We start from the raw sequence: 13,958 nt of genomic DNA, 5'->3' as shown, positions 1-13,958 counted from the left end.
TATATAGAATGAGAGTATGTGTCCTACAGCAAATCATAGTATCCCTGAGATCTAGGGCAGCTGTTCAATCATTCTCCAGCCCCATGACCTCCATGACTGTATTTGAAGATTGATCGCTATAATTGGTGATGGATTATTTTGCCGCACACACACACAGACGGACAAACGTCAATACGTACACATATGGCACTGAAGCGAACAAGAGCCGAATTAGACTAGGGAGTTCAGACATCTTTACAAGAGCTTGATTGAGGATCTGCAGGGTTGCAGAACAATCCACCACTATCATGACATAGAGCATATTGCATACCAGATGGCGAAATTGATAAATTTACTCGCCTACCAGATGTATAGTCCAACAATCCAACCCCAAAACCGCAGATCCCATCAACCTTGCATCACACGTGGTTTGACGAGGTCAATCGGTCAGCCAACCGTGATACTACCTTGACAGTTTGTGTCGATAGCCAGTCGCATGCCTTGTGTGACTGATCCAGGCTGGTTGTATGCGTATTGAATGAAGGTTTCTATTATAATGTCAGTCTGAGCATAGCTAGACCACGTCCGTCTCGGAAAAAGCTCACCACCAGATTGCGCTCCGATGGTAGCTCCATGACCTAAGGATCCGGTTTCCACCACATCATAGTAGACATACCATATACCAGGGGTATTCTTATTATAATACAACTGCAACATATCGAGCTGGGATTCAGCGCAGAACCTCAGTCTACAAGTAGAGGAGTGCAACACTTGCGGTAGCATCAAAATTGTATGATGGATATCCGCCTGGTGGGGTTGCAGGACCCGCCACGTATCCTAACCATCGTGCTGTAATGCTGTTGGTATCATTTGCCCAGAAGATACCATGACCAGCTTTGTTCTCGTCGAATAAACTAGAGGAAGAGAACAGCCCCGTCATTGAGACAATCGTTGGTATTTGAAGAGTGGTCAAACTCACATCCAATCCCCTGAGGTGATGGCATATCAAAGATCAGCCTTAGTCCTACGACAGGATGACTCATTTAGGTTGTCCATCGGAGGAAGCGCAACTCACAGTAGAAGAACACAGTGTCAAAGGGTGCTCGGATGGTTGGCAAAGGTGTGTTCTGCTCTTCAGAAGTTGCGCGGAAAGATACGAGCTACACATGCCATGATTAGCGATTGGACTCGAGGTCCTCTCGTATGGTAAATAGTCGACCGAGCTTACACCCGCATCCGTCACCCAGACTGTATTTGAAGTTTCGCTGAAAATCTTCGCTTGAAAAGGAACATGCACCGATATGTATGGCTCTTGAAAAGGGAAATTGTTGACTTGGTTTGTAGGTGCTGGTGGGTGCGGCGGGAAGACGATGGGAGAGGCGGAGGGACAGGCTGGACCTCTCTTGATGTACATTTTGGCTGCGTAAGGTGCAATCAGTCACACATCCTCAATACAGGACTGAACAATAGATTGGTGGCATGAAGTTGCACCCACCGGACTGCTTTCTAGGTTTCTCCGCCATGAATTCTTTCAAAGCTTTAGGCAAGGCAGGTATCATTCCATTGGCGAGTCTTTGAGCGTTAGTGATCGGTCCAGCATCTTCGGTTTTGGAAGGTGTGTCCAGTTGATCAGGCGAAACAACGCTTCGATCGAGGAGTTCGGCATGAGAGTCGAATGCTATAGCTGTAACGCAAGCGAGATATATGAAGCCGGCAAGTTTTGTAAGCAGCATTGTCGCTATCTGTCCTGGACTCTTGCGTTTCTCAAGCACGGAGATTCTACGAGGACTGAATCAAGAGGTGAAGTGAGCAGAATTACAAGCATACACATCCCAAACGACGCATGCTGGTGTCATTCGTCCAGAGTAGCCCCACATCGAATGCTTTTGGGAACCGTAGGTTCCCTCTGTTTATTCGATTCACAAGATCACGGGCGAGGCCACACAGATCTGCAGTCGATGCACAGCTTCAGCTGTCACAAGACCCCCCATGATTTGCCCATCTGTCTCTCCGTGAGGATCCCAAGATAGATCAACCTTTTCTTGGCAGTTGTTTAGTCTTCAACAAGTCCGGTCAAGTCGGCCTTGCATCACGAAAAAGGACAAAGTCAACGGGTCAAGAATTTGATCTTCAAGGCCCCAAGAGAGTGATGAAAGAGGCAGGGGATCTATGATGCCCATCTGTTGCAGTAGCTGTAGTCTCTTCAGGGTGAGGATCATTGGACGCATCATCTCTCCCCGTGGATGGACTGGACACGTAGGCAAAGTGGGGGAGTAACGTTTGTCAGCTCGAGAGTAGCATGAGATAGATGCATATCACTTATTTTATAATCTATGGACAGGTGACAGATATCACTGAGAACTCATACCCAATATCCATTCGCAGATTTCACTCTTCTTCCACCGCTGTCAACCAGACTAAGGACTCAACCAACGTAATATCTTCCCGGACAACTGGTGTCAAACGCGAGTCGGAGTCCATCGAACACTGCACCTTGCCTGTTGTAACTGTATTGAGTCCATTGATCGGGAATGGCTATCGAGGGAAAAATCAAACTCATATGCATTATTTCTGAATATATGACTTACGATTTTCATATGTGCCAAGCCCCTGCACACCGATGGTAGCTGGATTACCACGTCGATTCCCTACGACCCTGTCATAGTACACATACCACCACCCGGGGGTCTGAGTGTTATAGTAAAGCTATGGATGATAAGTGGCATGTCAGCCCGCGCTGCATTTTCAATGTACTTACCGTGAAGTCGATGTATGAGTCAGTGGGGAATGTAGCGCAGTGCGCATGAACCAGCGGATGGCTACGCCACCTGAATAAAGCTGGTAGGTGATTCGATAAGGAGGGGTCACAGTGGGATCAGGGCGTCTGCGATCGCCCTCACCATGTCAACAAATCGCCTCCTAGGCGATGTGTCGGGATGAACTCACAACTGTCGATCCCCTGTGCAGAAAATATGAGCATTTGCGTGAAAAGGCTCCAAGCCATATCGTACTCACAATACGGCACGACCGAGTAAAGTGGCAAGTCGTCACTCGGAATGGGTTCGTTAACCCCGAGACTCGCATACCAGTCGAAGTCAATCCACTAGCGAGATGAGAGATTAGTCTTATGGATGAAAGTCGTGTCGACTGGATCATGGCTGGTACTCACACCTTGCTCATTGACGACGATCTTGTTTGATGATCTGTCAAATATTCGGACCGGAAAGGGGAGGGTAAGGTCCGGTGTTGGTCCAGGGCTCTGCGATAGGAGAACGGTCTCGTTGTTGAGTACGGGGTGAGGAGGGAAGGTTACCGGTCGACTTGAGGGGCACACGGCTCGCTGGATAGGCGATTTCACTGAACATAGCAAAGGTTCATTGAGATCTCAGTGCCGGTCGAGACGACATCAGAGGGCTGATACTCACCTGTTTCGCCTTGAGAACGAGAGGGAATCAGTCTTTCAAGGCTGTTTGGCATGGCTGGTCCCAGTCCTCTGGCGAGTCGTTCCGCATTAGTGAGCGAGCCATTGTGCTCTCTGGCTTCCTTGGCTGAGTGAGGGTCGACAGCGATACCGTAAACACCGAGAATCCCGATAACGAAAGTGATCAAATGGAAGAACAACATCCTAGAGATGGATTGAAGGTAGAAGTGTAGCTTATCGGGCACAGGAAAGGAAGAGATTCGATTGAACAGAGGGATGCTGGATAATATGATGGAGACTCTTCCTGTCTTTCTTTCTCTGGCTATATGCTTCTCTTGTTTTGCTCGAGAGAGATCAAGACATAGTGATTTGCAGATTGTTTGATGGCGGATCTATCTTGTATCCCCGTTGCAAATCTCAACGTCGCACGAAGGTCATGCGACATCGCTGAAATTGCGGACGATCAATCATCAGTAATAAGACCTGTGCAGAAGCTGCAGAAGCAGCACATCAAATGATTGGACCGCTTGAGCATTGTTTTCCATCCATTCATGGCTAATTGGACTTTCGATTCTTTCATGATGAAGACCTGCCGAAAAAATGTAACGGAAGTCGGAATCGCCCTGATACTCTCAAGCTTGGTGTAATTCGATATTACTACATGCCAAGCAGATTTGATCATATGCACTAAGGGATCTTCGGCATCAGCAGATCAACAATTATTCGACGATGTTAGCTGCGCAGATGCCAGCTTCCAAAAATCGCTCCAATCTACTCAGCACATGGTGTCTTTCCCTTCAGGCTTGCTCTGGTTCCAATAAGAAAGGTGACCAATGCAGAGTGGAGCAATTCTCAAGGCTCCGTGAGCCGGGATTTCATCGCATGTCACTCTTCTTTGACCATGTTCGCCGATTGCATGCCTCCTTGATTAGCGGATCGACTACCCTGCTTTTGTAATATCCCGGACTTCAGGACTACGCTGTTCCTAGTCTAATCCCTTTCCAGCGATCATTTCTACGATTGACCAGATGTCCCTCATGCTGTGAATGAGATCATTAGTTTAACATCCATCGCAGTCCGGAGATGATATTCCGACCGTGAGAACTCTTTATCGGGTTGATGATGACACTGATGGAAGAGGCTTCTGCGCCTCTGGAGAAGATAACCTTGCCTGCCTAAAAAGCTGGATCAAACGGTAAAAGATGAGAAAGTTCGTTCAGTGTGCTACCCTTACGTTCCGTTCCGTTTCCGAGTTTCCTGTAAATTCCCTGATTGTATCGATTTGGATTTTCTGCTTGTACTGTAAATCGATCAATGGATTCATTCACCTTCAGGTACACAAGCTCAGATTGGGCCAGACCCAGCTTCTGTAGCTTCATGCATTTTACGTGACATCACCGGCGTTAAATCGAATACTGTGCTTTGGCTGCATGTTGAGGATCGCACACGATCTTCCCCACATACGCCCGGACTGTCCGGCAGGACTACGGAAATTCAGGGTGAACGGAAAATACCAATCGAAGGGATAGAAGAGAAGGTACGGGGTAAACAAGACTCAATTAAACTATTCAGCAGGACGTTTTGGGTAGTTTGTCCATATTGAGTTTATATAGTGCAAGGGTTCATCTTCTGGACTGCAGCTGCAACTCTCGACTGTATGCTCAAGCGAGAGATTCCGTCGAGCAGCCCATCCCATCCATTTGTAGGTGTGAGCAACGATACTGATGTGAACATGCAACATGCATTGATACATCTTCTTCACTACCAACTACCCCCTGCCTGTTGATCACTTTCTGTCGTCTCTGCAATATAATTCATTATAATCCAATTCAAGCGACCAACGTAAACAGCGCGTCGATCGACAACAAGATCCAGAAAACGTCCGGCTCCCGTTTTGCCCGAAATTCTACTTTTTGGCGAAAACCAAACAAATTGATCTTTACTCGGATACTGAAATCGATAAATTACCATCACCTTTTAGTCGTCTGACCTGATTTGACTTGTCAAGCAAATTGGTGAGCGGTCCTTTCTTTGTAGCTCTTCGTCTGTGCATTGGACCGGTGCCCCCTCCGAGGGACAAACATACGCTTTGACTGGATCCTGGGGGTGGCGTTTTCCAACAAAGGAACCCAGCAACAACATCAGCTGACGTTGGTCTCCATTTTGACGTAAAAAGATCCGAAACATATAAACATATATAAACCAAACCTCCAAGCAAAGCCTCAGCCCCTTTTCCAATAGTTTCAGCTTCAGCCTCCATCCAGACAAGATGTCAACAGTAATTTCTCCCCCACCTGCTTCGGCACGCGATCACTCCCTGGAAAGATCAACCTCGAGACCATCTTTAACTCATTCCGCTTCTTCTACCGTCGAAGACTCGCAAAACTCACAGCTACAACTCAACCAAGTCACCTCATCTAACGAAGACACCGAAACTCTCATCACTCCTATCGACCCTCCTTTGTTGCAGGTGTCTATCAAGAACGGGTCGGCGCCAATTAAAATCGAATCTACTATTGACGAAGAGTTAGAGTACCCTAGTCCAGTAAAAGAAGTCAAGAAAGGGAGATTGAACTTGAGTAAATCCATGCAAACCTTAAGGAAGAAGAAGGGTGGTGAGAAAGGTCGGGAGAGGGCGTCGAGCGTCGGCGAAAAGTGAGTCGTTTAGATCCGGTACTGCCTGGACGTGCACACGACCTTGAAAAACTGACAATTCCTCCATCAGAAATGCCCCACCGGTTCCATCTCTTCCCGCTGTATCTGAGAAACCAGCTGTCCCCCAAGCGAAAACCGCGGCACCTGCACCATCTCGACCTCCCATGCCCACTAAACAATCCTCAGGCTTCTCTTCCTTCCTTCGAAAGCTCACTGGAAGATCAGCTACGACATTGCCATCTGAAAAATCGGTCAAAGAAGATAGCAAATCAGCTACCTTAGCTAAGAGGAAGACAATGGCTTTTGGTACAGTGAACAAACCTACTTTGTCAAAGATCGATACCTCTAAAAATGAGAAAGGACCAGTATCAGCGATATCAAAGGCTTCTTCTGATCGACCAGTGGTGGTAGATTCTCCGCTACCTATCACACCAATAGCGCCTCCAGCGAAAGAGACGGACCCAATGAAAATCCCACTACCACCTTCACCTATCTCCGAAGATGTTCCTACTTTACCACCTGGCGCTGCGCCTCCTGTAGATTTCACGTTGTCTCCTGCCCCTACCCCAGCCAAACAATCGACTGTGACCAAGAAGAAGGCCGAGGGAATGCTGAGTTTAGAAGGATTCGAATTTGACGAGGAAGACGAAACTCCTGCCCCTCTCGCTTCTGTCGAGGCACCACCTGTACTTGCTCCTGTCGTAAATACTACTTCTGATTCGCTAAAGAAGGAAGATACCGAGTCACACGACGTTGTCAGACCTCTCGAACCTATCAAAATCCCTTCCAGAACCACCACCAATGGTCCAGCATCAGCCAACAGCATCAGATCGTCGGTCCTATCATCATCAGCAGAAACGAAGATCGTCACCCCTCTTTCGAGCTCGTCTAGTCCTCCCATGCCTGCTCCCCAAGCTCGCAAAGTGTCACCAACTTCTACCAACCCGCCTACTGGACTTTCTCCAGAGAAGATCTATGAAGGCATCAAATTCGCTGGTTCGAGTCCTCCTCGAAAGGCTCCTGTAGGGACGGGACCGATGGGTGATTTGGGCAGGAAGGAGAGTAAATGGAGGAAATCGGTTATGAATCTATCAGACGTGAGTCGTTTATCTCCTTGCGATTCCATGCCCCCTTTGAAGACGAAGTACTGATTCCAGGTTTCTTTGATATTGTAGAAAACCAAGACCGCGCCGAAGAGACAATCGGCGTTCCCCCCACCAACGTCCCATGACGCCTATCAAGCCCAACAAGCACGCATAGCCAAGAACCGACAATCATGCGCCCCCACACTTCATTCTTCAGCTTCGATCGCGGCGGCAGCAAGAGGTCAGATGACACATATGAAATTGAGCAAGGATGAGCAGGATATGGCCGAGACTTTCTTCATGTCATGATCAGTGTTTCTCGTCCTCAGCATGTTGTGATATATCTTCGAGCCATCTCTCGTTTGTCCCCGTTTTCATCGCGTTGTCGCATTTCCATCGTTCTGGGTCGTTTGGGTTCTTGGGGTTGGATTGGTCATTGTTGTTTTCATGTCGTTTTGTATATCCTGTAACATCAAGGTTATATATATCTAGTTTGTCATTATACCCTTTCAATCTCATTATTGTACGAACAACAAATGTATACATAGATATATATACACGCATTCATGCACTGCTTTTCCTTTGTTATGCTGCTATGCGGTCGGTCGTGGGAATCACGATAAGAGTACGACCTTTCCCGCAGGTGTTCTCCGCTGGATGTCACCGAGATATCGGGAGTCGTACCTTGACCTTAAGCAGAAGATTACGAAGTCGATATGTATACATACTATCTATTCCGAAACGGTCTTTCTTGGTCAGACAGACATTTGCTGCTGACGGTTTCAACCCTCACTCATCACATCACTACACCACATTAGATGCACCTCCCTCCACCATGTCACTCATCCTCTTTCAACAACGACATGCACTTGTCATTCCCGGTGCCTCTGAAAACCCTCCACACGCTAATAGAAGACATGTCGACTACTAAACGACGGAGTCTGCGCGCACGTGCCTCCTATTCGATCGGAGACCGCTACGAGTCAGCATAGATGTTACCATTACTTCCCTAATTATCGGCATCCCATCACATCGTTGATTCTTCCTCTCAGTACACGAGTAGGTGTTACTTCCTCGCTCGTCATAGAGCATGTGCTTCCAGTCGACCGGGTCACATCATTTACTAGGTAGTTATCATTAAACAGTTCTTCGCCGACGCAATAGAAGCACGTTCGTCCACCATACATATCAACACTGATATGTTATCTATGCTTGATCATTCGTCAATATCATGCACTTTCGAACGTGGTTCACACCGGACCCAGGTGGTAGACCCATTTTCGCGGATGATGGCTGATAAATCTCTGACATCTCGTTGGTCCGTCAAGCACTCTGAGTAAGATGGTAAAATAGTATATAATATAGTCTGTTATAGCATCGCATAACCATGGTTTCCCCCTTGAACCTCCAAGAAAGCAGTGGCTTCGACAATGCTATCCCTCCTCCTTCTTGCTCTCGCCAGTCCCGCCGTGGCATCTATCATCCACAATAGGGCATACGATTCGCCCTCCTTCAGAGTTCCTCAGCTTGGGACTTCCCGAGATGCTGTGAGGAGGAATCATAAGAGATGGGAGTACTATGATGGGAAGGTCGAGTTCCCTTATAATGTAGCTTCGGGCGATCCTGGTGAGTCACTGATACGACAATCTTGAGTCTTTCTTTGTAATTCTCTCTTGTGGCTCATCCAGTCTTTCCACCACGATGCATTCCATAGTCCTAACAGAGACTAATGACTTGACCCCATAGAATCCGACTCTGTGATCCTCTGGACACACCCCGTACCCACCACCGACGACCCCCGACCAGTCTGTCTGGAATACCAAGTATCCAAATCCAACGATTCCTGGTCAGATATCATTACCGCCGATCAAGTATGGACAACCCAGGATGTAGATTACTCGTACAAGGTAGAAGCCAAGGGGCTGGAACCGAGAACTACCTACTATTACCGATTCGCGAATTGCGCGGATAAGGAGAATGTCTCGCCTGTGGGGAGGTTCTTGACCACCCCCAAGGAGGATGACGTGGAGGTTGATAAGCTCTCTTTTGCGTGAGTGCGACGCATCGTGACACTTCTGAGATCTATCCTTTCGAGCTGAGACAAGTTGATTGATTGTGATTTTAGAGTATTCTCCTGCTCCAACTACCCGTATGGATTCTTCAACGCCTATGGTAATGCCGCTGCTAGAGATTCAATAGATTATGCGGTCCATGTTGGAGATTACATCTACGAATACAGGGGAGATGGATGTAAAGACTATTACTCGTGTTACGGCGATGGAAGGGATATGTGAGCTTCCTTCATTCCCTCCTTCTCTCTTGCTCTAATCACATCAACTAGACTCTAGCGTGACGAATCGAACTGATATCTTGATTGGCGAGGTAGTGGTCGAGTCCCAGAACCGAACCTGGAATTGTTCACTTTGGAAGACTATCGAACCCGGTACAAGCAATATCGAAGCGACGAGGATCTGCAGGCTCTCCATGCTAGTCATGCATGGCAATTGGTCTGGGACGACCATGAAGTTGCGGATAACTCTTGGAAAGCTGGTTCGGCAGATTCGAATGATACTGTTGCTGGTACCCAATATAACACTTCTTTCACCGAGAGGAAGGCGAATGCTGTTAAGGCATACTTTGAGTGGCTGCCCATTCGAACGGTACGTGTTCTTACCGTCGTTTGGCACCCCAATGAGCAGAAGTGTCCAATGAAGCTCATGATAATCCGTGTGTGATGCTTGCAGGTCGACACAGACGATGGGCTGAGAATCTGGAGATCATTCAAATTCGGTACTCTCGCCGATTTATTCATGCTTGATACTAGACAATATAACAGGGACCTCACCGATCTGTACTACAATAGTGAGTGCTTCGTTTTCCGTTCGTACAGGTAAATATGAGGCACCTAACGCTGGATCCTCATTTTCTCTCGTTAGCCGCCGAAGTTAGACTTCTCGAGAACGACGACGCGAGATCGTTGATGGGCGGAAGACAGGAAAACTGGTTTTACAACGAATTAAAGAATTCTTCGGAGAGAGGTGCTCAATGGAAACTGGTTGGTCAACAGATTGTCTGTGAGTAACCCTCGCTCGGCTCTTGGTCCATCGTTGGAATGAGCTCATCATACTGTGACCCTTGCTCGGATAGTCGCAAATCTTGTGTCTGACAATGTAGATGCCTGGGATGGATACAAAGCCAATAGAAGGAGAGTGCTCGACACGATCAGTCAGAACAATATTGATAATGTTATTATCCTGTCTGGTGATTCTCAGTACGTATAACCATCTCGATCATCAGACCCCATGTGAGCGTACTGGACGTGGCTGATATGATATACGTTGGACAGTGCTAATTGGGTATCTGATATCACGTACGACGAGAAAGAGGGATACAACACTGTCACTGGTGATGGTTCTTATGCCGTTGAATTTGCTGGTACTGCCGTGTCATCGCCTTCTTCCCTCGGTTACAATAGTAGTAAGCTTCTTCCCTAAATTATAAGATGTTAATCAATGACAAGCATCTTCTCAAAATTTGCATTGCAGCTTTGAACAAACCCTTACCTGCTGAACAGTACATCCAAACTTCTACTGCCTTGATCAACGCGACAGGTAACGAAGAGCTCCAATGGAGCGAAGGTGCCACCAGAGGATATTGTGAGTGTCTTCACATATCGGCGAACCAGCCCCTCGCTTGACAGCATAACTGATATCCTTGTCCTTGGTGTGAAGTCGAACTCCACCTCACTCGACAAGATGCCACAGCTGTATTCTACGGTATCGACGATGTGCGAACTCGGCACTCTGATGAGAGAGTACTTGCCACTTTCGTAGTTGAAGACAAAGCCAACAAGCTCAGAAGACCTCTTGCTGATGGTCAGGTGACTGGTGGTGTCTTGGCTGACAGAGGTTAGTGGATGTCAAGAGGCGGAAAGGAAGAAGGGGGATATAGAATTATACTAAATATATTTTGAACGGAATTAAAAGCCGCAGCTGTCAGCAATTTCATATAATAATTGGATCAATGTAATCAAATGAAAGATATGATGTTATGCATCTGAGCGATCAGATAGGTGTCACCACCAGATATATAACTCAGCCTGTCATCCCGGGTCAGTAGATTAGAATAGCATCCAGAGTTGAAAGGTGGAGGTTGGTGCGGTATGCACAGGTTATTTTGATACCATCTCTCTCCTTTGACTGTTATAACATTCTCCATCTATCATCTATCCTCTATCATCTATCATCTACTGCTTACTACACAAGAGCAGATCAGATCGACTATCGTCACGCAACGCACACAGCCCAGATCGATCCATCACCTCTTGTCATCAAGTGAACGATCACACACGGGGTTCAACGTACTGTATTGTTCATCAAACACGACGGCCTACAAAAGATATCATCACCCATCCTCATACCACCTGGATAGCTCCATATCACTTCATATATATATATTAATATCTAGTCTCCTGTGATCACCGTTAACATGAGGTCCCTATATCGAAGAATAGTGGATATCCCACTAAGAACACGAATCATGTTCCTCTCCACCCTCTTCGTCATCACCATCCTGCTCCTTCAACCTTTCCATTCTTCAGCTATCCCATTCCTCTCAAAGCAGGAAGACAACTTTGCGATCTACCGAAATACAAATTACACAGTCTCGGATGGAGGAAAAGTGCAGAGTAGACCCAAGAGAGTGGCAATCGTCGGTGCGGGTGCTAGTGGAAGTTCAGCCGCTTTCTTCCTGAGAAGAGCTTCTAGGGTTGTGGAGAAGAGATTGGGTCTGGAACAAGGAAGTCGGCTGGGGGAGGTGGTGGTCTTTGAGAAGGAGGGGTATGTCGGTGGGAGTGAGTACAGTGTTTCACGTCGACACGCACAGAAGGTCCATACGGTATGCTGGTTTTATCCGTACTCTGACTTGATCTATGGATGGTGCCATTCTGTTTCTTTCTGGACCATTTCTTATGTTGTTTGCTCCTTCACAGGAACCACAACGATCCATCCTCATAGCGACCAACGACTTCGGGCTCAGGAGCTAGGTGGGAGTATATTCGTGGAAGCTAATCGGAATATGATGAAAGGTGTGAAAGTGAGTATGGGGTTCGGATCCATTTCATCGTAAACCGTGATACCGAATCACCCTTGCAGTTGTCAGAGGGCTGTCTCTATCCATGCTCAGCAATACTAATTCACCATATATTACAGTACTTCAACCTTACGTTAGTCAATCCCGACATATCAGAATCAGGTATAGGTATATGGGTGAGTCTTTCACCTTCTTCCACTCTAGCCCTGTATCGCAGCTCATAATATCAACTGTCTAGGATGGCGAGAAATTCCTATTCAAGACCAGCTCTTCATCGTGGATCGATTCTGCCAAAGCAATATGGCGTTATGGCCCATTGTCACCCTACCGAACCAAAGCAGCAGTTTCTAAACTAGTAAACAATTTCCTCAAACTATACGATCCCACTTACCTAGCTCAACGGGGTCCACGAGACAGTATCGAGGAGTTCGCAGAGGGGTTAGGCCTGGGTGTGGAATATACGACGCGGACAGGACAGGAGTGGGCCAAGAAGGTTGTCGGGGTCAACTCGAAGTGGCTAGGAGAGATTTGGGAGGGTGCTACCAGGGTTAATGTAAGTCCGTTTGCGAGGTTATTGGGATGAGCCTATGCTTACCGATCACGTAGTACGCCTCGGACATGGATCATATACATGCATTGGGAGCGGGGGTGTCAATGGCTACAGGTGGTGCTTCGCAGGTAGAAGGTGGAAATTGGCGGATCTTCAGGGGGATGTTGGACGATAGTAAGGCGACGGTGCACTTGGGAACAGAGGTGAGCGATATGTCATTGATTGTCGAACGAAGAATGGCTTGGCCAATGTATCAATTGCTGATGACGGCTCATACCTCGACTGGAACATAGGTTTCCGAAATTATCCCGCTGGATTCGAAAGGGTCTCCTCAATTCATCGTCCGATCCAACAAAACACAATTGAATGATGATGAACCATTTGATGCTGTATTCTTCGCTGCTCCATGGCACTCATCGCCCATCTCCAAGGAATTAGAAGCCAACTTTGTAGCTCCTATCCCGTGAGTTTCTTCCACCCTATCGATGATAGATTTCACAGTTCAGATTACTGATGGCAGTATCGCAGACGTCAACCTTACGTCCGACTACACGTCACCTACTTCACCACCACCCAACCTCACCCCCTCGCCTCATTCTTCGGTCTCCCCGAAGACTCCTACATACCCAACGCCATCCTTACCTCAGCTATGACCTCACGTATCCAATCGATCCCCCCACCCCGATTCCAATCCATCACATGGCATGGCGAGGTTTTACCTGGATCAGGCGAATATGCTGTCAAAGTGTTCTCCTTGACTAGGCTGAGCGATAGGTTCATACATAATTTGATAGGAGAAGAGACGGGCTGGCTGGTCAGGAAGGAATGGAACTCGTACCCTAAGCTCAAGACTATCGCTTCTTATGCTCCTGTTGAGCCGATCAGGGGATTGCATTATCTCGCAGGGCAGGAGGCTTGGATATCTACGTGAGTCCATGGCCCACAGATGCTCTGACGATTGGAGAGAAAGTCCCAAAGCTGACTCTTGATTGTTCAACCTCTAGAATGGAAACTCAAACCATCTCAGGGAGAGAAGCGGTTGCTCGCCTTGTCGACGAATGGTGGGGACTCGGTCAGGGTGAATGTGAGAACGGCGATAGCTGGGATTGGACATGTTCTGCTTAATGGGCTTACACAAACTCCCGCATCGTTTCAGGGACTTGATATCCCATCTTTG

At 47.4% G+C, this 13,958-nt stretch overlaps 6 protein-coding genes across 6 annotated transcripts; 3 read left to right on the top strand and 3 right to left on the bottom strand.

Annotated features, from left to right (window-relative positions):
* Window positions 1-426: 426 nt before the first annotated feature.
* I302_103705 (uncharacterized protein) lies at window positions 427-696 on the bottom strand (the record flags this gene model as incomplete). The annotated part of the gene is made up of 2 exons (XM_065869722.1): window positions 427-527; window positions 585-696. 2 exons carry the CDS (start codon window positions 694-696, stop codon window positions 427-429), a joined length of 213 nt encoding a protein of 70 aa, XP_065725794.1.
* A 31-nt stretch (window positions 697-727) lies between these two features.
* Window positions 728-1,712, bottom strand: I302_103704 (uncharacterized protein; the record flags this gene model as incomplete). The annotated part of the gene is made up of 5 exons (XM_065869721.1): window positions 728-893; window positions 959-968; window positions 1,055-1,139; window positions 1,208-1,398; window positions 1,475-1,712. The coding sequence occupies 5 exons, from the start codon at window positions 1,710-1,712 to the stop codon at window positions 728-730; spliced, it is 690 nt and encodes a 229-aa protein (XP_065725793.1).
* Window positions 1,713-2,404: 692 nt separating this feature from the next.
* Window positions 2,405-3,603, bottom strand: I302_103703 (uncharacterized protein; the record flags this gene model as incomplete). The annotated part of the gene is made up of 7 exons (XM_065869720.1): window positions 2,405-2,514; window positions 2,568-2,685; window positions 2,738-2,798; window positions 2,926-2,938; window positions 2,995-3,082; window positions 3,149-3,336; window positions 3,405-3,603. The coding sequence occupies 7 exons, from the start codon at window positions 3,601-3,603 to the stop codon at window positions 2,405-2,407; spliced, it is 777 nt and encodes a 258-aa protein (XP_065725792.1).
* Window positions 3,604-5,669: 2,066 nt separating this feature from the next.
* On the top strand, window positions 5,670-7,449 carry I302_103702 (uncharacterized protein; the record flags this gene model as incomplete). Its single annotated transcript, XM_019189073.1, has 3 exons — window positions 5,670-6,055; window positions 6,126-7,152; window positions 7,231-7,449. 3 exons carry the CDS (start codon window positions 5,670-5,672, stop codon window positions 7,447-7,449), a joined length of 1,632 nt encoding a protein of 543 aa, XP_019048635.1.
* A 1,121-nt stretch (window positions 7,450-8,570) lies between these two features.
* On the top strand, window positions 8,571-11,053 carry I302_103701 (uncharacterized protein; the record flags this gene model as incomplete). Its single annotated transcript, XM_065869719.1, has 10 exons — window positions 8,571-8,766; window positions 8,887-9,190; window positions 9,266-9,430; window positions 9,527-9,800; window positions 9,885-10,002; window positions 10,077-10,214; window positions 10,288-10,411; window positions 10,487-10,617; window positions 10,686-10,796; window positions 10,872-11,053. The coding sequence occupies 10 exons, from the start codon at window positions 8,571-8,573 to the stop codon at window positions 11,051-11,053; spliced, it is 1,743 nt and encodes a 580-aa protein (XP_065725791.1).
* A 626-nt stretch (window positions 11,054-11,679) lies between these two features.
* Window positions 11,680-13,906, top strand: I302_103700 (uncharacterized protein; the record flags this gene model as incomplete). Its single annotated transcript, XM_019189071.1, has 8 exons — window positions 11,680-11,992; window positions 12,131-12,234; window positions 12,351-12,407; window positions 12,470-12,784; window positions 12,838-12,984; window positions 13,075-13,244; window positions 13,310-13,708; window positions 13,786-13,906. 8 exons carry the CDS (start codon window positions 11,680-11,682, stop codon window positions 13,904-13,906), a joined length of 1,626 nt encoding a protein of 541 aa, XP_019048633.1.
* Window positions 13,907-13,958: the final 52 nt, after the last annotated feature.

The sequence above is a fragment of the Kwoniella bestiolae genome, chromosome 2 (genome assembly GCF_000512585.2).
Source record: "Kwoniella bestiolae CBS 10118 chromosome 2, complete sequence".
NCBI lineage: Eukaryota > Fungi > Basidiomycota > Tremellomycetes > Tremellales > Cryptococcaceae > Kwoniella > Kwoniella bestiolae.
This window is presented reverse-complemented; position numbering and strand designations above follow the sequence as displayed.